Here is a 22,495-nt window from a genome sequence, read left to right as displayed (position 1 = left end):
ATTTAACCATGGCAAATTAAAAAATGGCCAAATAATTTTCAGTTTATCTTTTTGACCTGTGCGGAAATTAAGATTGAGGTGACTAACAAATGAAAACAAATGAAGGGGGATATTCTGTAGCTCTGAGCCTCTGAAGAATGTTAAAATCAAGTGGTTGTAATTAATGCTAGTATAGTCGTCGTTATTAATTGTTTGTTTAGGTTCGATTTCTTTATATTTGATGAATGATGATTTTTCTTGGAAGCAAACCATATTCATATAAAACAATATCGTCATTACTAGTTTTATGGTTTTTTTCTATTTGTCCGCATATGATATAGTCTTTGCCATAGGTATGAAGGAAAGGCAGAATTCAATGATGAGCAAAGATTGAAATTCAACGTTTTCTAAAATTTAACTATTGCCACAAAAAAAAAACTGAATAACATAAATATTCTCAACTATAATGATGCAGACATTTGTACAAGAAATCAAAATCAAACCACACATCATCTCCATAATTACTACTTGAAATTGAAACACATTTGTTTCTTTCTTGGTTTTTTTGGAGTATGTATTCTTAATTCAGATTGGCCTACCATTTTTAATAATCTACATAACTACATTGAATGATCTTATACTATTCAACAATATAGAGTTTGCCATACCTGCCGGCTGCCGTTTATCACCGAAACTACATTGAACTATAAATTAATAAATGCAAATATTGTTGGTGAAATGAGAGAAAGAAACATATAAACAATTAAATTAAGCATGATCAATAAGAAAAGATTGAAATTTGAGGAGGAGAGGTTTTCTCATGACCAATTTTTTTCCTATAAGGGCAAAATGACAATGACAAAACTCAACATCCAACTGTTTTGTCCATGTGTCAAGCTACTCACGCTTCCTTCATGACACAAAGCCTTTGCCACTAAGGAAAATATCTTTAATGACATTAATACTGGAGCTAGCACTTTGTACCTACGTACCTTTTTTCCTATAATAATAGTACTATGTATTTTCATTGTTAAATTTTCTAACTTGTCAATTTTTATAACAAATTATTATTATTTTTTCCTAATGTAAAGCATAAGTGTATCAATTGTTTTCTACTTTACATACAGTAAATTTTTTTACAGTAAATTTTTTTCCATCCAAATAAATTTATTTATATCTTTTAAGTTAAATATAGTTTCATATTTTACTGAACGACAGGTTAATTAACGTGGGTTATATACAGTACGTGTGTGTGTCCAACACTTCAATCTCTCAAAATAATGAAATAGTACTATTCACTTTCATTTACTTTGTAAACTCCCCCATACACACGAGTGAATGATATAAACTTTTAACTAATCCCTTGTCCTTTTTTTATAATTATTATTTATAGCCACAAAATTCCAGAAATCTGCAAACCCACATTTATATAAGAAAAAAAAGAGTCACAGAGAACATTCTTCTCTGATACTAATGCCTGGCCTGGCCGAGTCTTAAAAGAGTTTTTGTTCTTGCTTTTTGGTTCTTGATTGGACTAAATCTGAGTTAATAAGGAGAAACAAGAAGAAATAATCAAGATCATAATGGTTTGTTTCTGTTTCTTGGTTGATCAGACAAGGAAAGTGAAACGGAGCAAACCGGTGGCTGGAACATGCTCACGGTGTGGCCATTGTGCGAGCATCGCCGACATGAAGACTTCCACCAGATTCTGTTTCATTCCTATTTATTGGAAATCTTGGAGAGCTGTCGTTTGCAGTTTCTGCGGCTCTGTTCTTAAGTCTTATCGTTAAATAAGATTTTCCAAAATTTTATCAACTCACTGTTTTTTTGTTTTTTCCTTTTCTTTAAATGATGATCCTCTCTTAAATATTAGCAACAGAAATTAGGTATATATAGTATTATTATTATATAATGATATATGTAATAGATATATATGTGTAATTGTAATAGTGAGATCATAGGGTTTTGTTTAATTTTATATGGTTCTATCTACCTGCAAGAGGATCTTCTTGAAACGGAAACTATATGGTTAAGTGTTAGTGTATACATATAAATGTGGTGTTGGTGTGATTTAGTGTGTTGAAGATGTTATCTAATTTTGCCTAATTTTCTAATTTAATAGAACAAGTTGAATTTGTTATCAATTGGTTGGAGTATCCAATTATAAATTTTCTTTGCCCGAATAGTTGGTTAAACTTCTTCAAATCATCATTGATGAAAGAAAAAAAAAACACTTCTTCAAATTATCTTTGGATAAAATGTTGTTAGTAGTAGTACTGTTCAATCGCAGTGATTACAATACCCATTCGTACTGCAAACTGATTATGCCATTATGCTATCATATTAAATGTACTTTAACTTATGTTATTATGTAATAACTGAGCTCATTATAGTCTAATTGAAATTAAATTATACTTGAAACTGTATTACAAATTTTTCTGACGTCATATATAAAAATATAGTAAAACAGTACCCCAACTTTTCTCTAAATATTTCCACTTTCTTCTTGAAGTAATTTGTTTTTCCTCAACTACAATGGTATGGTTTAATCCTTTTTTTTTGATCACGAAATGGTATGGTTTAATCTTTAAAGAAAATAGAATGAGAGAAACCTCATACTCATTCTCACAACACTTATACAAGCTTTTGTTTTTTCTTTCAAGCAAGATATGAATATCACAAAAATATTAACTTGAAAAACAATTTTATCATTGTTGATGTCATTTTCTCAAATTTACTTCAAACGTGAAGATGGAATCTGACAATTGGAATACTTAGATCCAATGTAATCTTATGAGAAAAACATCAACCCCATGTGTAGTGTAGCGGCGTAATAAATATCATACGAATTTTCATTTTTCATCGGTGACATATATTACAAACACATGGACACGTTTCTTGTCCCAAACCTTCTCGTATGAATTTTCATTTTTCATCGTTGACATATATTACAAACACATGGACACGTTTCTTGTCCCAAACCTTCTGAAAGAAACATCTACGATAGTCTATAGGTGATATTTACTAAGTTTCGGTTTTTTTCAAAAATTAGGAAATGGAAACGTTTTGGAAACACATGTACATATATATATACATACATATATATATACATACATATATATATACATATATATATACATATATATATATTTATATTTATATCTATATATATATATATATATATAATAAAACACCAAACATAAAAACCATATCAAAAAGCTTCAAAAAATAAAACTTCAAATATAAATATTAAATAGTTGAATTAAAACACTAATAATATTATATATTTATATCTATAATGAAGTTTTATATTTAAAAAATATTTATTTATTAAGTTTCAAATTAAAAAAGAAGTTTCCGTCGTGTTTCCAAAACGGAAATGGAGTTTCCATCGTGTTTCCAAACAGAAATTTCTAGGAATCGTGTTTTTGTGCCTTGTTTTTTTTGAGTTTCCATGAATTTCTATTTCCGAAACGTTTCCGAAACGGGAAACGAACCTCGAAAAAAGTTTCCATGCAACATAGGTTTTAAGAGAGGCTTTAAGGAAAGGAAGGAAAAAAATAAATCAAAAAGAAAAAAAAAAGAACGAAGAGTTCCCCTTATTTAGTATACTCTTTTTCATATAAGAGGGTCAGCGCGTGGTTAGGTGAACGATTTTGTTGAGAACAAATTTTTTTTTGGCCCGATCGTGTTCTTTCTCTTCCTCTCTCTCGCTCTCTGTCGGGAACATCTCAATCCGTGGAGATTGAATCGGTCGGAATCGTTGGAGATGGAATCGGAGGAGTCTGAAGGAGATTGAACTTGGACGAGATTGAATTCGGAGTCTAATCAATCGGAGGAGATTGAATCGATTGGAATCAGAGGTGATTGAATTCGGAGTCTAATCCTCCTCCTTTTTTTCTAAATTGATAAACTCATCTCTCTGTTACCACAACCATGAAAATTGCTTTCCCTCATCACTCGATTGTTGTTTTTTTGCCTGTGATGCTAGTTAGGATTGTCATGTGCCCTGGATACTCTCAGCGGTCAAGCTTTTGGAGCTAAACTATATCGGAAACTAGGTGTTCAGACATACACAGCTATGTTCAGTCTCGCATTAGTGTGTCCCTCTCTCTCTCATTTGGTTCAACATGGAAAAACTTCTTGTATTCCTTGGCCAAGACCCTTCAATTGCACATGAGGCCAGAAATTATGCAGCTTGGCTCATCCCAGGACTATTTGCTGACGCGGTTATACAGCCGCTCACTCACTATTCGATACATCTTGAAATCGCAGCTGCAGCAAGGTTAGCACTCTTGTCACCAACTATTACTACTAGCTTTAAGAGCTGACGATGAATCATATGGTTTCATGTTCATACACCGATGTTTTCTTTTCTTGCACAGCACAAGAATCTCAAATGAATAGGTGCTGGAAACTCTCGAGCAGCACATATCGTGGTCTATGCAGCAATGTTTCTTGCAGTAGTGGAGTCATTGATAGTGAGTACATCTCTATTAATCAGCAAGAATGTTTTCGGCCATATTTTCAGCAGTGACAAGGAAACCATCGACTATGTTGCAAAGATGGTTCCATTGGTCTCTATTTCTCTCATACTGGACAGTTTACAAGGGGTTCTTTCAAGTTACTGAGCTTGTAGATTTGTGTTGCTCTTGCTCTGTAACTGTCTTCGTTATGCTACACAACCTTATATTATGCTCCTGAAGATTTGTGTTGCTCTGTATTCTTAGTATTGGCATATGGATGTAATGAAATGAAACAGGTTGGACTATCCCTTCTCCAAATGTCCGACGAGGCTCTAAACTTGCATGCTTGTTTGTTGGAATATTCCTTCTCCAAGGTCCACTTATCTCACCTCTCGTGAATCGTTCAAGTAAGTGTTCCTCTAATGACTCATATGGCTTGTTTGTTGAAGTCTTGAAGTTGTGGTTTGTATGGGTTTCTCTTCTGCTAGAACATGAGCTGTTATGAGGCCGTGTGAAACTGTAAAGGATTGGCATGATTGTGTGTGGTTTTAAAGGTGTCACTCTAAAGCATGCTTTCATGATGTGGGTTAACCAACTAGACAAACTTCCCATTAAAAATCGCTTGGTCTCCTGGTGGTTTCACCCCATTTGTTGATTATGTAATCTGCAGGATGAATCAAGGGAACACCTCTCTCTCGGATGCGTGTTCCCTGCTGATGTGCTGCATAATACACATGGTAATCCACTCTTGGTTGGTTGGCTCTAATGGATTTGATAAAGGAGGACTCTCAAAGAACTCCAACATTGCTGCCGAAAAAAGTTGTCTCTAGCTGTTGTCTATGGCTTTTGGAAGCAAAGAAACAACTTGGTACACAATCAGCAAGATATACCATCATCGATAGTCACAATTCTGATATATATATATATATGGTTTACATCACAACTTTTTCTCCATTTGTAATTTCTACTTCTAATTTAATATGCTTTTGTGTTTTGTATATTCAAAAGTTTATGAAATGCAATAATAAAATCTTCATTGTTGAAACATTTAAACATTAAATTTTTTTTTTTTCAAAACTAAGAACCTCACTTATAAGACTTTACCATTGTAAGAGTACAATTTTAATTAACAAACAAAATGTTTTTATTTTATAAAAGTACACTTTTTAATACTAAAAAATATAAGAACCCAAAAATACAATCCTACCAATAATCTTGCTCTTATAGCTTATTGGTAGAGCCAAAGTTAGGCATACGTTAAGACAAACGAAATATATATAAAAAAACAACGTAATTTAAGGGAGCAAAGACTCTCTATAGTCTCTATATACATTAATAAATGTAAGAACCTAAAGCCATTACTTTGACAATTAAAAAACTCGATCAAATAGTCAATGATCAATAATAGTGTTCATAACTTTTGAAGAGTTATAAAATCGACCCATTGTATTGGCAAAAGCCAAAAAGAACTGTAAAAGATCTCATCTTCTGTCCAATGGCTAATAATAAGCTGTTGTACTATGTAATTTTTTCCATGTTTTTGCTGCTTACAATGTTACGAGTTTGGCGAGAAACCACCAATGGACCTCATGGTTTGTATAACGAGTTTACGTAATACTCGATATTACATATATAAAATTTTTGATACAGTATATTTCTTATGTTTTGCAACAGTTTATAGGCGAAAAGAATGGATTAAAACGCTTTTCGAATCTGGATTTGGCTGTCTTCGTGTGGGATTCCATGAAGATCAAAAGTACTTTAGGTCGTATTTTCTACTATAGCTAATGAGTATACACATACTCATTATTGATCAATGGTTCAGTTTGTTGTACTTACACTGGCGTGACAATGATTTATTTATTCTGTCTTTGTTTGTATGTGGCTTCCTTAAACTGAAGACAGCTATGGTCTCCAAAATCCAGAGAAATGGATCATTTTTTTTTTGCGGATCCGGGTCGCGGGGGGTCATAAGTCTTCATATCTTGGGAGTCCAACATATATATAGAGCATAGCCCCTATATATCGTACTCGGATTTACTAATAAGATACTTTCAAGAAGTTTGAAAATCATAAATCATTAAACATTAGTTAGGAACTTAGGATAATGTAACTATTGTTTGTATGGCACAAACAACTTTATACATATCAATATAATTCCAGTTGACAAAAAAAGGATAATGTAAAGAGCACAACAAATTCTTAAGTTATGAATGAATATACACGATAACTAATAAGATATCATTAAGCGCTATACGTTTCTTTAGATGAAGAATTTAAAAGGCTTTATCCGTTTCTTAGCTTGTTTCTTATCAATAACAAAATAATTATGAGTTTGTTACTGTTATTACCACAATATATATTAATCCCCTATATAATAAACGGAAGTACACAACTTTTTTTAACTATATAATATGGATTATAAAATTAATTATTTGATTATTTGATAGGTTATAGGTTATATGGGTTGTATCCATTAGTTAAATCTCGATTTCAGATCTCTTAAAAAATATATTCCAAAAATATAAAATAAAATCTCCACAGAATATTTAATTAACCATATATAGGCAACAAAATCTCAAAAATTCATCACTCTTCCACGAATTAAAAGTGATTTTCGATTATACTAGCAACTATATATCAAAATAACAGAAATAATGTTTATTATGATTGATTTGATAAATTTAAAAAAATTTAGGCTAATCCGCGAAACAATCATAAGAAATCTCAAAAAATTTCAAGTCATCATATTTTAGCATATGAATTTATTGCATAATGTTTTATTCACAACAACTTTTAAAAACAATCACATTAATTATATTTTATATAAAAATTATATATAAAAGGAAATTCAATTTGTGCTCTACCACATGTCCTTAGTTAAATATCTATTTTAGAAAACTTATTTTGTTCTTACTTTAATCAACTAGTACCGTCTTTGGAAGGGTGTGTATGGTTTAGTAACTCCCAACTAAAAATAACATTTAAAATTATCATCGAACTAATTCATTCTCATTTTTTTTTTTAATTTTATGATTTCTGCCTTTCATTACCATCAGGTCAATCACACATGTAAATATTGAATTTTATAGTTGTCTACTTGTCTTAACGATCTCGTACCAAATATTCTGCTAATTCTGATTACATTATAATATGAATAAAGAATTAATATTTTAAGAATTGACTGTTATTTATTTAAGAAAAATACTTAGGTTCACCCCTAGAAATGAACCTCTCCATTCATCTCCTCCTTTTCAACCAATCAAAATCTTCTATACATTATCTCATTTTAAAAATAAATTAAAATTAAATTAAAAAGTAAAACCAATTAAGGAAACAAATTCTGTTAAGGAAAATTAAATATTGGCTTGGTTTAGATTTTACAATTAGAGCAAAATTATGTGTTGGTTTGGGTTTACAAATAAATTGTTTAGGGTTTAGATTTTACAATCAAAACGAAATTATATGTCGGTTTAGGTTTACAAATAATTTTTTTAGGGTTTAGATTTTATAATTAAAACGAAATTATATGTCGGTTTGGATTTACAAATGAGGTGGTTAGAGTTTAGATTTTATAATTAGAACGAAATTATATGTCGGTTTGGGTTTACAAATGAGATGGTTAGGGTTTAGATTTTACAATTAGAACAAAATTATATGTCGGTTTGGATTTACAACTGAGATGGTTAGGGTTTAGATTTTACAATTAGAACGAAATTATATGTCGGTTTGGGTTTACAAATGAGATGGTTAGAGTTTAGATTTTATAATTAGAATGAAATTTTATGTCGGTTTGGGTTTATAAAAGAGTGGTTTAAGTTTTTAATTTTATAATAATGTATACAGATTTTATTTCGTTATTTTACAGGGAGGTGAATATCTCCATTCACCACCTTGTAAAAAAAATTAGTATATGATCTTTTAATTCGTACCAAAGTTCATGCGGTTTCATCATTTAGCTACCCGATGTAGGAACATAGTTGTAATCTTATTTTTATCTGGTCGTGCGCTTCTTCTTTCTATTGAAATCACGTGAGAAACTATAACCAAACGATTTCGGCAGATACGTATTACTAAATTATGCGAGATTCGGTACGAACGATTATATACTATAAACCTATAATACAAGACAATGAGACATAAATCATAAATGCAAGGAAAAATTGAGGAGAGAAACTAAACACAATTGGGACTACCAACGTTTGATATGAAGTGGAATCAACGCGTTTGCCTGATGGTTATGATTCATATTATGGTCACATGGACCAACTTGTTCTTCATTATTCAAATAAGCCAACTCACACGTTTTGTTTTTGCGTTTTATTTTTCTTTCATTTTTTTTTTAATAAGTTTGGCAGCTTCTTCTTTTTCAAATCTATAAGCTGCATTTTATATTACAAAAGCCATATTCTAATATGAGCTGTTTATAATATACTAAAGTCTAAAGAGAACACGATTACTCTCCACGACATTCGGACTAGTTTGTGTTGTATTATAACTAAGTTAGGTCACGATGAATAGTTTGTCCAAAAAAAAAGGTCACGATGAATAAATTTAAAGCTAAACGTAATCATTCAATTACAAAAGCCGGTAATGTTTTTTTTGGTAGGAATGCGAAAAAGAAACATATATTAAAGATTTTCAAAATAGGAAAAATAATAGCCACACTACAAGAAAACATAATATATTATTCCATTAATCGTTTTCCAATATAATTAACCTCAAATCGTCTAAAATTGGTTAGGAAAATTAGTCGAAAATTAGTGAGGAAATCATCGAAGACAAATACAATATTCCAACGAACTGGTTTCTCCGAAACTTCCTCACAGTAGTCAGAAATTTGTCGGGAAACAATTAGCATCATACGTGACAAATGAATAGAGTTCAAAAGAATTTCTGATATGTCACTCTTCTATTTGCAGAAAGATTGTAGAAATAATTTTAAATGTTCTTTTTCTTCTTCTTTTTAATGGCCAACCAGTTTTGAACTCACACAATGTATTCATTTGACTTTTGTAAATCAAAACAGTATTCAGAAGGAAAAAATACTAGTGATAGACGTGTCCTACTGATTGCATGCATGTTATTTCTTACTCAACTTAGAATTCCATGCGTTTATAATTTTCTTTCTAATTAGTGTCCTCGTCATTTGTTTCATTGATTTTGACATCTTACATCTACATTATGATGTTTCATAATGTACATGTATGTACAACTTTGTGTTCTTAAAAAGCAACTTTTATCGATTACCAAATAAAATATGCGAAAAAGAATAGGCTAAAAATGATATTAATATCCTTATTAGAATACATATATAACTGTAAATTATAGGAAAACACATGGAGTGTTTGGGAAGGGAAGGATGGCCAATGATCGGACGGTCAGCGAATCCTATAAGAAGCCTAACAAATATTAACACCCGTAAAATTTGTTCCCTTACCTTAAGTTCTTTTCTAAACAAAGGATCCAACTTATGTTTCTCATGTGACCGACCAACATACTCAGCTGACCTGGCTTTGGTCTAAACTTGTCTTCCTTCACAAAGCTAATAGAAAGAATTATATGAGTATTAGTCTCTTCTACGTATCAGCATACTATTGGGTCTTTGTTCGACCAACTTGACAACATATAAAAACACAAGGCAGTACAATAATATCAAACCAACAAGAGAAGGGCTTAAGAAGAGAAAAGTATCAAAAATTTGATATAGCAAAAGCCAAAAAAAAAAAAAAAAATAAATGGCCAAGGGAGGTCTAGAAATCGAGATCACAGAGCTACGGTTGGGTCTTCCGGGAGATAATTACAGCGAAATATCAGTTTGCGGATCGAAGAAGAAAAAGAGGGTGCTCTCGGATATGATGACCTCATCATCGTTTGATACTGAGGATGAAAACAGCCTTGTGTCATCAGTTGAGGATAACTCCTCGCCGGTGGTGAAGAGTCAGGCGGTGGGATGGCCACCGGTGTGTTCTTATAGGAGAAAGAAGAACAATGAGGAAGCATGTAAAGCGATAGGGTACGTGAAAGTGAGCATGGATGGTGTACCATACTTGAGGAAGATTGACCTTGGTTCGAGCAACAGTTATAATAATCTAGTCACGGTTCTTGAGAATCTCTTCGACTGTCTTTGCCTAGGTTAGTAATGTCATCCATCGATTCTTTCAAATGCCATACTTCAGGAAGATTGAATCTTTTACGTGAACTATTTAGTAGATTCTAAAAATAGAAAGTAATCCCCATTTGCTCATAATGGAAATGAACGATAGTCAAAATCCCAAACTAATCTACAAAAGTTTTAGAGAACTAGATTTTCGTACCATTGAAAACTTTTCTATTGTTAAAATGAGATTAATATTTATTTTGGACAAAATTGTTTTAGTAAACCATAAATGTATACACCAAACACCAAGCGGAAATGGTAGGAATATTCATTTGTGATTGATGTTAACATTTACATTTGACAATTCAATTTTGTTTAACATAGTACCTATAATGATTGCATTTTTTATAAATTAATACCAATATAAATGCAAACAAAGAAATGCATATTATATATGTACTATAACCCTTCCACACTATACTACAAGAGAATTATCTTTTAGCCACGGAAAAGTCTACTATTTCCGCGGAATTAATTATATTAATTATTAGTCATTTTTTGGCGTGTGCATGTTAGTTACATGACCATGTTTATGTTAGCATTCTATATTACTATCTTAGAACTGTGAAAACACTCATATATTATTTGGAAATTTATGAAACTTAATTAACATGTTACATGTATATAAAAAATATGCAGGAGTGGCGAAGGAGGGTGAGAAGTGCGAACACATTATTATATACGAAGACAAGGATAGAGACTGGATGCTCGTCGGAGATGTACCTTGGCAGTAAGTTTATGTTTAATTTTCTTGCATTAATATCATTATCAACTTTGCCGAAATGAATGTAAATAATCTCTAAAAAGGTGACAAATCTAAATTTCTAAAGCTTATAACTTTTTTTTTTCTGTGTTGGCAGGATGTTCAAAGAGTCATGCAAGAGGCTCAAGATCGTGAAGAGATCAGATGGAACGTAACTGGTTTTGGTCTGCAGCGAGATTAATCGTACTAGTGATGATAATCATCTTTAAGTAACCACAATCTTCATTGTAGTAATTTTTCAACTTGTAAAATTTTACATGATAGTGGATAAAATATATACGTCCTCTTCAAAATTGTAAGATTTTATCACTAATTACAGATATATTATTTCCCACTGGCCATCCTATGTTTTTATGGCTACCATTAATAAAGGTGTTCGTAGCCTCACATACTTTACCTTAGTTGCCTAGTTATTACTAATTTTCCAAAAAAAAATCAAGTAGTCTTACACCTATGAATAGTGAAACCTATGAATCTTCCCAACTAATTTAAGAAAGAAAGGAAGAAAGAAATTTATGTTTTTTTTTGTAACACCAAGAGCCAAATTAAAGCCATGCCATATTCCTATATGTATGTAGAATTGGGTGAGGATTCTAACTACTTTGTCGGTCCAAATAAATGTGGCCATATCTTCCGTATTAAATGATCATATCAAATGCAGCTGGTAACAGATTTGAAGTTTATATATATCCTACACCCAAATCAATCCCAACCCCTAAACTTATCGCCAAGAGACACACACACACAGCAACAAAATGAAGGCACCTTCACAACAAGACATGACTTACTATGGCAATGTCAAGAAACGGCAAGACGAACAAGGCTGCTTATACGCAACGTCCGTACCAATAAAATCTCTTGTCTTTTATTTTATATCGTACATTTTTCTTCTTTTCATTATTATGTCAATATATATTTGATGATCTTTTAATCTGTTTGCAGGTTTTACGCCATGTTCTGTTGCTGTTGCTGCTACGAGACATGCAAGTGTTGTTGCTGTGTTTGATTTATATGTATGATCATCTCAAAAAGAAAAAAGTAAAGAAAAAATCCTATGTATCATCTCAAAACTATTCTCTTTATCTGTCCTTCTCATTAGCTCTTTTATTGATGAACTATACGTCTTTAAACCATGATTAATAAATCTTTGGTCACCACTAGACCAAGGGGACAATTTTATGTAGTTTCAGTTATATAAACTTAACTAATAGTTGATAAACATAGAAACGCAAAAACCGAACTAAAATGTGATGCTAATAATTTTTGCCTTTAAATGCATGGGAATTGGTTTCGATTTTATAAATAATTTACAATTTAATTTTGGTTTTACATATCTTGATCTGGTTCGGTTTAATCTCTTCGGGTTGTTTTTCTTTTTCTTTCTCACCCCTGATAAAATAAAAACAAGTCAAAAAGTCCCTAAACATTGTTTCTTATCGATTTGATCCAATTTACCCTAAAAAAATTTCTCAAATTTCGAAATCTATAACTCTAAAAGCTTCATCCTCCTAGCTAGTGAGTTCAATCTGGATCACATCGAGAGATTTTGAATTCTCTTACAAATGTCATCAGTAGGAACATCAAAGGGGATTCTTGAAATCGCCAAGCTCGGTGTATACGTCGCAATACCGATCGTACTAATGTATACATTTGCTAACAACAGCTCCAACATCAATAGAATCATGGGCGGTCGTTCGTACGTTGTTTATCCTAAAGAAGCTCCTCTCCCTCCTTTACCTGAAGAGCTAAGACAGATGGCTAAAGAACTTTCCCGCAACAAGAACATCGTATCCAATTGATTCTACTTTCATAACGAAAGCCACAAACTTTGGTTGAAAGTTTCATACTTTTTGGTGAAATTCTTCTATTGATGTAAAAGGGTACTTTGTGATTATTGTGAAGTGAGTAAATGAGAAAGCTTTTGTTGTTTTTAGATCCCACAGTAAGTTTTGAGAGCAGATTAAGGTCTTTGTCCAGCTTCTATGTAGTAGAATTGGTGAAAGTTTCATACTTTGGTGAGATTCTTCTTGTTGATGTACAAAGGTGCTTAGAAATTATTGACAAGTGATCAAAGGAGAAAGCTTTTGTTGTCTTTTAGATTCCACAGTAAGTTTTGAGAGCAGATTGAGATCTTTGTCCAGCTTGTGTATAGTAGAACTGAAGGAATTCGACATGGTCAAAGGGCTTAAACAGTCGAGGATGCTCTTGGTCCACTAGCTCTTCTGGTGAACTTATGATATGTCCTGCTTTTGGTATGGAGAACAACCCTAGCGAGTATCTTGTCTCTGTTCCAGTCATCATGACACGGTGATTAGGAGAGTGTAATCGACCATTCAGCATTGCCTGTGACATCAAAACATTTGGGTTTGATCTTGTTTTTTTCAAGCATTGATTGTTTCTGTTTTGATGGAAATATAAACAAAGGCTTACATGGAGGGAATCTCCGATCATGACGATGAAAGAGTCTTTTGATGGCTTCACTTTGATCCAGTTGTTGTCTTTGGTCTGCACCTCTAGACCCTCAACATGGTTCTGGTAAAGTATAGTGACAATGTTTTTATCGGTATGAGCGTTTAGCCCCAATTTGGTCTCCTCTGTATCAGGTCCTTTGTACTTCATTACTCGCAGGAGGTAATTTGTTGATTGAAGATGTTCATCAATGTATTTATCGAGTCCGAAGCTCTCCATGATCATTCTTCTGATAGTTATGTCCAGGTCGGATAACTTCTTAGAAAAAGTATGGATCCTTGTGCTGGTGGTGAGAGAAGTCTTATCAAAATATGACACAGTAATGGAAATAAGGACAAAGAGTTTACTGACCTGAAGCTGTTGTTGCCTTGAGGCCATAGCGGTTTAGTAAAGGCGTTGACTCTCTCTGCAACATCAGGATCCTCAATGCCCATGCTCTCGTACAATGGCACCATTGGGTATTGACCAACATATCCATGGAACGGTTTCTTGGACACGTTTCTCAGTTTGGTCTGTAAGGGTAAGTCGAAAAGCTCTTCCAAGGTCTCGAAAACCAATTTTCGTAGCTCAATAGGGATTCTATCGAAAGAGGCCTCAAAACAGCCATAGTCTTGCAGAGCTTTCTGGACATCAGCGCTGGTTAAGTCCCATTCGGGCTCTCCTGGTTTCAAGTATTCATTTGAGAAATCGATGACCGGAAGACAAAGAGGAAGAAGAGGAGTTTCAGAACCCATTTAATGTGACTAAGCGAAAGAGCTGGAAATGAAGTCACTAAACTGAAATGTTAGAGGCGATTTATATCTGTATCTTGATATCAGCCTCATGGTATCTATATGCCAATGATTCTCTTCACTAGATGTCAAATTCCTCTAATCATTATTTATTGGTATGGAGAATGGATATTTATGTCCCTCAAGTCAACTATACCAAGAGCAATTGTAGATAGGCATTATAAATTACTATAAAAATGAAAAGAGTCAACACACTTCAGCTTATTTCTAGCAAGGCTGTGAGACAAGCCCAATCTCATAGGAGCCATGTCTTGATCACCCAAACCAGATATGAGCTCTGAAAACTGACATCTAACACCTCGGAGAAGCTCCATCACAGCATTGTTGTGAACACAGTAGATTTTCTGTATGAGTTAAGAACTTTCATAAGAAACAAACACAAGCCGAACAGGAATAAGGGTGTAATAATGGGAAAACGTACTCTAGTGAATTACAAACCAGTTTCTCCTTGATAACATTTCCAAGCTTTACATAGGTTTTTTTGTTGTCTTGGAATCACGATTCTTGTGAAACAGGAACACGAGCAATCAGGTTGAGGCAATCGTCATATGTTGGCTCCCAGAACCTAGACACAAAGATCTTTGTTATAAAGCCAGCTACTATATATATACAACGTTGTAAATATCTACACCAAAAACATACTTTAACGTACAGGCTTAGTAAGGGTTGCAGAACTCACAGGATCTGAAAAGTCTCCTCCCGGGGGTGAAACTGCACCAACATACTAATCATTGCAATTTAAATCTGACTGATTTGTCACATTCGACTGGTTTTGTTACATATGTCCAATTTAAATCTGACTGATATGTCCAATTTCAATATATATGTCACATATGCTATATGTTTAACATAATAAGTTCAACACGTATATATGATATATATATATATATATATACATATATATGATATTATTAAAATATGATGAGATATTTAATTTTTCTATAATCTAAATTGTCTTCGTTCTTAATTTTTTCTTTGGGATATTAGTACTACATATATATTATGAACATCATGATTTATAGTTTTATCTTCAATTTTACTTGTCATCTTAAGATATGTAGCATATTTTATGTTTAGCTTTTACATTTGTATTCATTTTAAAATTAAAATTTCACATGAAATTATTATTTAACTAGTTTGCAATTTCTAATCACTTATTCATATTATTCTAATCATGTATCATTTATCAGTATATAGTTAATTAACATATATAAAATATATGCTTATATTAATTTATTAAAAAAAATTGTTGTGAATTGTAAATATATATAAGTTAGGTTTTAATCTCACTTATATTGCCAATATTGGTAAAATTGAATCATTTTCCCATATGATTTTAATATTTGACTTCATCAATCATCTCGTAATAGCGTCTTTAGTTTTTAATTAATTATCTCGGATAATATTTATCTTCATAATTGAATCTTAATAATATAATAAATAATTAATTAGTTTTCTTGGGTTTGTGTGGAAAGACTATTGAGTGAACTAAGAAAACTATAAAACAATAATTGAGACAAACATTTTAAAAAATTTGTACAAGTTTTGTGATATACTTATTTAAAAAAATATTTATGTAATATAAACTATTAAATAATCAATTTATTTAATAAGTTACCAATTTTTTAAAAATTATATTTATAATTATATACTAGAATCTCGATCGCTCCTCCTGCGTTTAGGCTATAGATTCTGCTAAGGAAAGGCTACGATAGCTCAAAAAGGTTCATTTCGAAGGTCTCAGCCTCTATATAGACATCATCTTGACAAGGAAGGCACTGAAAAGAGATATACTACTGACTTTCGTCCGCCATTGTTGACAGATCAAGCCCACCAAAAATAAAAAATCCGAGTTCTTGTTTCTTCTTTTCTTGTTTCTCTGATTCGATTCTTGAGAGGCCTTTGTATTTGGTTTTTATTTTTGTCTTTGTTTTTGTTATATTGGCCTTTTTATTGGCCCTTTTGTGGGTTTTTGTTACTGGCCCTTTTTCCAATAAAAATATATTATACATAACAATAATTATATAATACATCTCATCTCTTTCTTATAAAACTTTTTAAATATTTTGTAAACCCTTTAATTACATTTAAAAAAAAGGTTTCTTAGCTGGAATATTTTTACGGTAAATTTTTTGAAAAACATTAAATGATATTTTACCTAACCAAAACTTATTCAAAATATATCAGTCCAAAGTTTCTATTACACTTAACCAAATTATAAATAGTTTTTTGGTTTTTATCCAAAAAAAAAAAACAAAATGGAAAAAAAGGAACAATGCTAGTAATATTTAGTTTGAAGAATACCTAAGAACTTAATTTCTATTTTTTCGGTTTTATAAATAAATTGCAATTAGTTTTGCTTTGGTTCGGTTTTATCCTGTTCTTGATTTTTCTTTCTCACCCCTAATTACAAGATCAAAGCCAAAAATGTAAACCTAAACATTTTTTTCTTTTAACAATTTTTATCCAATTATTTGTCAGTTCACCAATTTTCAATCTCAAAAAAATCTCAAATTTCGAAATCATTAACCCTTTTTTTTTTTTTTTTTTGAACAAAACATATGCTTCCATTTCATTAAAGAACAAGTAGCATACATAACAGGTAGAGTAGCGTAGATAATATAAGAGGGCATACCTCAAATTCAAAAGCAAAGAGAGTACAAGGATAGATAGTAGCAAAAGATATAAGGGTCTTGAGAGCTATGGACCAAGTGCTGGATAGCAAGCTGGAGCTTGTGAGATCAAGCCATATCAATGCAGCTTCCATGAAGAAAATATTGGAAGGGAAGGTGGCCACTGTCTTGATTCGAAGACTGTATGGCGATGAAACAGTCAAAGCTGAGGATCTCATCGAGATGAGAAGGTCTACACGAAGTAGTGCTTTGCCAAAGGTGTGAGCAGGGTTGAAAGTGCGCTGAATACCGATCACTGCAAGGGTGATTACGGTTGTAAGGTTGCAAGGGAGAAACTTGAAGAGGTTGTGGTAATCACTACTCCTTGGAATGGTGATCATAATGCCACTACTCTTCAAGCCTAAGTGAGGGAACTTCAATAAGTAGATGATATGCAGATTGGAGAGCTTAAAGCAAGGAAAAGATGGATAGATCAAACTGGCTAAACATCGGTAATTCCCGTTCCGTAGAGGTAGAACCATAATACCGATTTTAAGCATGGTTATACGCTGAGGCTGAAGGAGTTGAGGGTTTGGTGATATGCAGCAAGTAGAAGCAGCAGATGCAAGTATCATAAATCGCCAGAGAGACGGGTCAAGGTTAGAAATATAGCTCTGCAATGCAGTCCTCCATACCAAAGTAAACAACTTTCCTCGACACAAATAGATATCAAGCCAATCAGAAGAGACCGAGACTCTACTACCGAGGAGACCCCGACTTCACCAAGTAGAGGAACTTGATACTAAAGATTTTGAGCTTGAACTAGCTTTATCACAACCGGTTCTGAGGATGTAGATTCTACTCTCAGAAACTTCTTGTCGAGTACACCCAAACAAACAGGTGACACACAGGTCTAAACGGGTTGGGTTCAAAACAGCTTTAGCGGATCTAAACATCTTCCAGTTCAGGGGCAACACATTTGACCAAGCTATCCTAAAAGCCAAGGATTTAGGTAGAGAGTGAGAATCGAACCTGGACCAGAGTGGAATCAATGGTGTGTTAGAGAGCGCCAAGGATGTATGTTTCACCGTCAAAGTTTTCGTCGGCTCCATTGTTAAAACAGAGCTCCCGTCCAGCTGCAGCCAAGCAAACCACTTGATGAGGGGAAAAGATTCCAAGGAGCGGAGAGTTGTTGCGGTTGACAACAATACGAGGCGGTAAGACCGGTGGAAACCGAGGCAATTGGGGCGTTCAGGGGTCTCAGAGGGAACATCTCGTGGCTGGGACCACGAAGGAGCAGGCACAACGAGACGATTCACCATAAATTGAGGCAAGGGAAGGGGAGAAAGAAGCTGAAGCATGCTCGGAGTTGAGATCCAAAACCTCGAGGGGACTCCGGAAAAAATAAGAGACCATGAGACAGAGTACCAAAAGATGCAGTAGAGAACGGAAGAGCTTGATAGAACTAAGAGAACCCGACGCCGGCGAGCCGGAGCTCTACCAACGTCGAGGAGATTTGGTGGTTGCAGCGCCTCGATAATAGTGTCTGAGAAAGAAATATTAGGGCGAACGATATTTACTGGTTAGAGATCTTCCCGAAATCAATAACCCTAAAAGCTTCATCCTCCTAGCTAGTGGGTTCAATCAGGATCACATCGAGATTTTGAAGTCTCTTACAAATGTCATCAGTAGGAACATCGCCAAGTTCGGTGTTTATCCTAAAGAAGCTCCTAGTCCTACTTTACATGAAGAGCTAAGAGAAATGGGTAAAGAACTTGCCCGCAACAAGAACATTGATTCAATGTGACTATACAAGTTTCTTGCAATAAGATCATACCGAAAGCCACAATCTTTTGTTGAAAGTTTCATACTTTTTGGTGAAATTGTTCTTATTGATGTAAAAGGGTACTTTAAGAGTATTGAGAAGCTAAGTCAGTCAGTAAATGAGAAAGCTTTTGATTTTTTTTAGATTTAATAGTAAGTTTCAAGAGCAGATTGAGGTCTTTGTCCAGCTTCTATGTAGTAGAACTGGTGAAAGTTTCATACTTTTTTTTTGGTGAGATTCTTCTTATTGATGTAAAAAAGTTACTCAAAAAGTTATTGAGAAGTGATCAAATGAGAAAGCTGTTCTGGTTCTTCTTATGACCAATACACTTAGCTTAAAAAATAAATACACTTAGCTTATATTCTGAAGGGTAGGTGGGAAAAAAAAAGAAGTAAACAAAGAACAACTACAAGTTTCTTATGTTGTGACAACACATTGCTTTTCTGTAATACAGAAACGTAGAAAGACTAAATTAAATTGTCTGACTATGATGACAGCTAGGGTTGGCGATTTGGAGCAGCAGATATCGAGCGAACAAGATGCGACTATGATGGATATCGGCGTCAGGGTTAGGCCACCAGGTGATCCGCCAGATGCTGTGGGGAATTGGGTACAAAAGGTTGTAGGGAGTAACGCGGGTGGGATGTTAGCACCGGAGGCAGTGTTGGATGATGAGTTTGTCACGGCGCGAGTGACTTTGGAGTTTCCGAATGGGGCAAATGGAGAACCAGTGATCACAATAGGGCAGGAGGTGTTGAATGTTATGCATGGTCTCTGGAAGTAGTGTATGATTGTCAAGGTTCTAGGCAAGCATGTTGGTATTGCGGTGCTAAGTAGGAAACTTCGGGAGATGTGGAAACCTAAAGGGGCGATGTATGTCATGGATCTACCACGCCAATTTTTTATGGTTTGTTTTGAGAAAGAGGAAGAATACTTGGAAGCTCTATCTGGTGGACCATGGCGGGTGTTTGGTAGTTACCTGATGGTACAGGCATGGTCGCCGGAGTTTGACCCATTGAAAGATGAGATTGTCACGACACCGGTGTGGCTTCGGCTGTCTAACATACCTGTCAGTTTCTATCATCGCTCGATTTTGATGAGTATTGCTCGGGGATTGGGTAAACCTATACGAGTGGACCTTACTACGTTGCAGTGTGAAAGGGGTCGCTTTGCAAGAATATGTGTGGAAGTTGATTTGCGGAATCCGCTCAAAGGTTCAATTATGGTGAATGGAGAGCGTTATTTTGTGTCGTATGAGGGTTTATCTAATATCTGTTCGGGTTGTGGTCTCTACGGTCATATGATTCATGCTTGTCCTCTGCGGGTTCAGGAACCATCAGTTGCGACGGTTGCACCGACTGTAGTGGTGGAGGTGACCGCACCTGTGCAGACGGATGATGGGTTTACGGAGGTTCGACGTGGTGGGAGAAAGGTAGGACCATCGCAAAACAAGACTGCGTTCACGACAGGTGGTTCCGGAACAGTTTTGGAAAGAAATCTCTGGGAAATCCCACAACAAGAGAGAGGGAATGTAAATCTGGCTAACAGATTTGATGGGTTAGATGTGGAAGATATGCTCCCTAATTCAAGGGATTCAATTATTCGTTTTGGTTCAAATAAGGAGAATGAGTATCATTCCACACAGATTCGTGGAGTCAAGAGTGTGGTGCAAGGTAAGACTGGTCTACCGAAGGCGGGTTTAACAAAAGAAAAAGGTCTTTTACGGGATGGGCCAAAAAATAATAAGGCCCAATTGTCTAAAGTAGAGAATCATGGTTTTAAAAGGCAACAAAAACACAATCGGCCCGTTAGAGGTTTGGTTTTTGGGCCCATTAGGGAGGAGAATCCTCTTCTCGCGAGTGGTAAGAGGTTGCGTGTCAAAACAGAGAGCTTCGGGAGACCGGGAGGCGTGTTTACGACTGGAGGTGGGGATCGAATGCTGATTTCTGGGACGGATGAGGTCGATTCAGGGTCGCAAGGCATGGTTAGGTTGGGTTCTGATGATGAGGAGACATCGCAGGTTATGGAGGAGTCAGGTGGATTGTCTAAGGGAGAGACAATCCCACTGCGTCAATAATGTTTGTCCCCGGTAGTTTTACGCTGCTTAGGTGAATTGATGATGAATTGTTTATTGTGGAATTGCTGGGGGGCAATTAAACCCAATTTTTGCCAATCTATTAGATACTTGTTGAAGAAAAATCCAACCGATGTCTTGGCGTTGTTCGAAACACATGTTGGTGGTGATCGGGCTGGTCGAATATGTCAGGGGTTAGGCTTTGAAAACTTCTTCCGTGTGGATGCAGATAGCCAAAGGGGTGGGTTGTGGCTCTTGTGGAGGTCGGGGATAGGTACAGTTTCTATCATTGAGTCTGCGGAGCAATATATATATGCGAAAGTGGAGAATGGATCAGATTCTTTACATTTGATTGTCGTGTATGCGGCACAGACAGTCAGCAGACGAAGTGGGTTGTGGACACAGCTTCATAATGTTATTCAATTGGTTGATGGCCCATTGATGATTGGTGGGGATTTTAATACAATCGTTCGCCTTGATGAGAGGGTTGGGGGCAACGGGAGGCTGTTTTCAGATTCTTTGGCATTCGGGGATTGGATTAATGCCGAGTCTTTGATTGACATGGGTTTTCGCAGGAATAGTTTTACATGGAAACGAGGGAGAGTTGAACAACACTTTGTGGCTAAGAGATTAGACAGGGTGTTGTGCTGTGCGGAAACACGATTGAAATGGCCAGAGGCGTCAGTGGCTCATCTTCCGTTTTTAGCTTCTTATCATGCTCCGTTGTACATACAATTGTGTCCAGTAGTTAGTATGGATCCTAGGAGAAGACCATTTCGATTCGAAGCAGCATAGCTGAGCCATTCGAGTTTTAACGAATTAGTCTCTTCGTCGTGGCGTCGAGATATGTCGACTCCGGAAGCTCTGGATTCTCTACGTGTGACGCTGAAAAAATGGAATAAGGAAGTTTTTGGAGATGTGAGCAAGAAAAAAGAGGGTTTGCTGGGAGAAATAAAAATGGTTCAGGACCTGCTGGAGTTCTCTCACACTGATGCTTTGTTACACAAGGAAGAGACTTTGCTTCAAGAGTTGGATACAGTTTTGGAGCAGGAAGAAACATTGTGGTTTCAAAAGTCACGGGAGAGATGGATTGTCCATGGAGATCGTAATACGAGTTACTTTCACACCTCGACGGTTATCAGGCGACGTCGGAATCGGATTGAGGCTTTGAGAGATGATTCTGGGCAATGGTGTACGGATCCACAGGAGTTGGAACAACTGGCACTTACTTATTACAAGCGCCTTTACTCTTTGGATGATCTTGATGCGGTAGTCGAGAGTTTGCCAAGGGAAGGGTTCCAGAGTCTTTCTCGTGAGGAACAGTTGAGTTTGAGCAAACCTTTTACTGCGGAGGAG

General features: G+C 34.8%; 6 protein-coding genes, 2 long non-coding RNA genes and 1 pseudogene across 8 annotated transcripts; 8 read left to right on the top strand and 1 right to left on the bottom strand.

Annotated features, from left to right (window-relative positions):
• The first annotated feature begins 1,161 nt into the window (after window positions 1-1,161).
• Window positions 1,162-2,049, top strand: LOC147928909 (uncharacterized). The gene has a single exon (XM_087483459.1). It carries the CDS (start codon window positions 1,563-1,565, stop codon window positions 1,767-1,769), a length of 207 nt encoding a protein of 68 aa, XP_087339585.1. The 5' UTR covers window positions 1,162-1,562; the 3' UTR covers window positions 1,770-2,049.
• A 1,460-nt stretch (window positions 2,050-3,509) lies between these two features.
• LOC147928908 (uncharacterized) lies at window positions 3,510-5,492 on the top strand. The gene is made up of 4 exons (XR_015580953.1): window positions 3,510-3,842; window positions 3,971-4,264; window positions 4,365-4,852; window positions 5,116-5,492. It is a non-coding gene; the product is annotated as an uncharacterized LOC147928908 (long non-coding RNA).
• A 420-nt stretch (window positions 5,493-5,912) lies between these two features.
• On the top strand, window positions 5,913-6,382 carry LOC109128853 (uncharacterized). The gene is made up of 2 exons (XM_019235972.2): window positions 5,913-6,037; window positions 6,120-6,382. Exons 1-2 carry the CDS (start codon window positions 5,941-5,943, stop codon window positions 6,227-6,229), a joined length of 207 nt encoding a protein of 68 aa, XP_019091517.2. The 5' UTR covers window positions 5,913-5,940; the 3' UTR covers window positions 6,230-6,382.
• Window positions 6,383-10,070: 3,688 nt separating this feature from the next.
• LOC104742786 (auxin-responsive protein IAA6) lies at window positions 10,071-11,755 on the top strand. The gene is given in 4 exon segments (XM_010463836.3): window positions 10,071-10,580; window positions 11,245-11,335; window positions 11,466-11,517; window positions 11,520-11,755. Coding segments are annotated over 4 exon segments (570 nt in total). The 5' UTR covers window positions 10,071-10,183; the 3' UTR covers window positions 11,550-11,755.
• Window positions 11,756-12,034: 279 nt separating this feature from the next.
• Window positions 12,035-12,551, top strand: LOC104742785 (uncharacterized). Its single transcript, XR_015580764.1, has 2 exons — window positions 12,035-12,206; window positions 12,311-12,551. It is a non-coding gene; the product is annotated as an uncharacterized LOC104742785 (long non-coding RNA).
• Window positions 12,552-12,799: 248 nt separating this feature from the next.
• LOC147928907 (uncharacterized) lies at window positions 12,800-13,326 on the top strand. Its single transcript, XM_087485901.1, has one exon. The coding sequence runs from the start codon at window positions 12,931-12,933 to the stop codon at window positions 13,165-13,167; it is 237 nt and encodes a 78-aa protein (XP_087342027.1). The 5' UTR covers window positions 12,800-12,930; the 3' UTR covers window positions 13,168-13,326.
• Window positions 13,216-14,620, bottom strand: LOC104742784 (putative 2-oxoglutarate-dependent dioxygenase AOP1). Its single transcript, XM_010463832.3, has 3 exons — window positions 14,189-14,620; window positions 13,799-14,120; window positions 13,216-13,711 (listed from the first exon to the last, which is right to left on the bottom strand). The coding sequence occupies exons 1-3, from the start codon at window positions 14,569-14,571 to the stop codon at window positions 13,463-13,465; spliced, it is 954 nt and encodes a 317-aa protein (XP_010462134.1). The 5' UTR covers window positions 14,572-14,620; the 3' UTR covers window positions 13,216-13,462.
• A 4,977-nt stretch (window positions 14,621-19,597) lies between these two features.
• LOC147928906 (uncharacterized) lies at window positions 19,598-21,142 on the top strand (annotated as a pseudogene).
• A 42-nt stretch (window positions 21,143-21,184) lies between these two features.
• On the top strand, window positions 21,185-21,934 carry LOC147928905 (uncharacterized). The gene has a single exon (XM_087486316.1). The coding sequence runs from the start codon at window positions 21,185-21,187 to the stop codon at window positions 21,932-21,934; it is 750 nt and encodes a 249-aa protein (XP_087342442.1).
• The last annotated feature ends 561 nt before the right edge of the window (window positions 21,935-22,495 follow it).

Source organism: Camelina sativa, chromosome 14, assembly GCF_030686135.1.
Source record: "Camelina sativa cultivar CO46 ecotype springtype chromosome 14, ASM3068613v1".
Lineage (NCBI taxonomy): Eukaryota > Viridiplantae > Streptophyta > Magnoliopsida > Brassicales > Brassicaceae > Camelina > Camelina sativa.
Note: the sequence above shows the minus strand (reverse complement) of the source record. Positions and strands in the feature narration are given on the sequence as shown.

What these genes read in the sequence shown, in the direction of transcription:
- LOC147928905 (XM_087486316.1), top strand. Translation starts at nt 21,185, where the DNA reads ATGAATTGTTTATTGTGGAATTGCTGGGGGGCAATTAAACCCAATTTT.
- LOC147928909 (XM_087483459.1), top strand. Translation starts at nt 1,563, where the DNA reads ATGGTTTGTTTCTGTTTCTTGGTTGATCAGACAAGGAAAGTGAAACGG.
- LOC104742784 (XM_010463832.3), bottom strand. Translation starts at nt 14,571, where the DNA reads ATGGGTTCTGAAACTCCTCTTCTTCCTCTTTGTCTTCCGGTCATCGAT. An exon ending in CAAGGCAACAACAGCTTCAG is followed by an intron (nt 14,121 to 14,188) that starts GTCAGTAAACTC and finishes TCTCACCACCAG; the next exon opens with CACAAGGATCCATACTTTTT. An exon ending in TGATCGGAGATTCCCTCCAT is followed by an intron (nt 13,712 to 13,798) that starts GTAAGCCTTTGT and finishes TTGATGTCACAG; the next exon opens with GCAATGCTGAATGGTCGATT.
- LOC147928907 (XM_087485901.1), top strand. Translation starts at nt 12,931, where the DNA reads ATGTCATCAGTAGGAACATCAAAGGGGATTCTTGAAATCGCCAAGCTC.
- LOC109128853 (XM_019235972.2), top strand. Translation starts at nt 5,941, where the DNA reads ATGGCTAATAATAAGCTGTTGTACTATGTAATTTTTTCCATGTTTTTG. An exon ending in AACCACCAATGGACCTCATG is followed by an intron (nt 6,038 to 6,119) that starts GTTTGTATAACG and finishes GTTTTGCAACAG; the next exon opens with TTTATAGGCGAAAAGAATGG.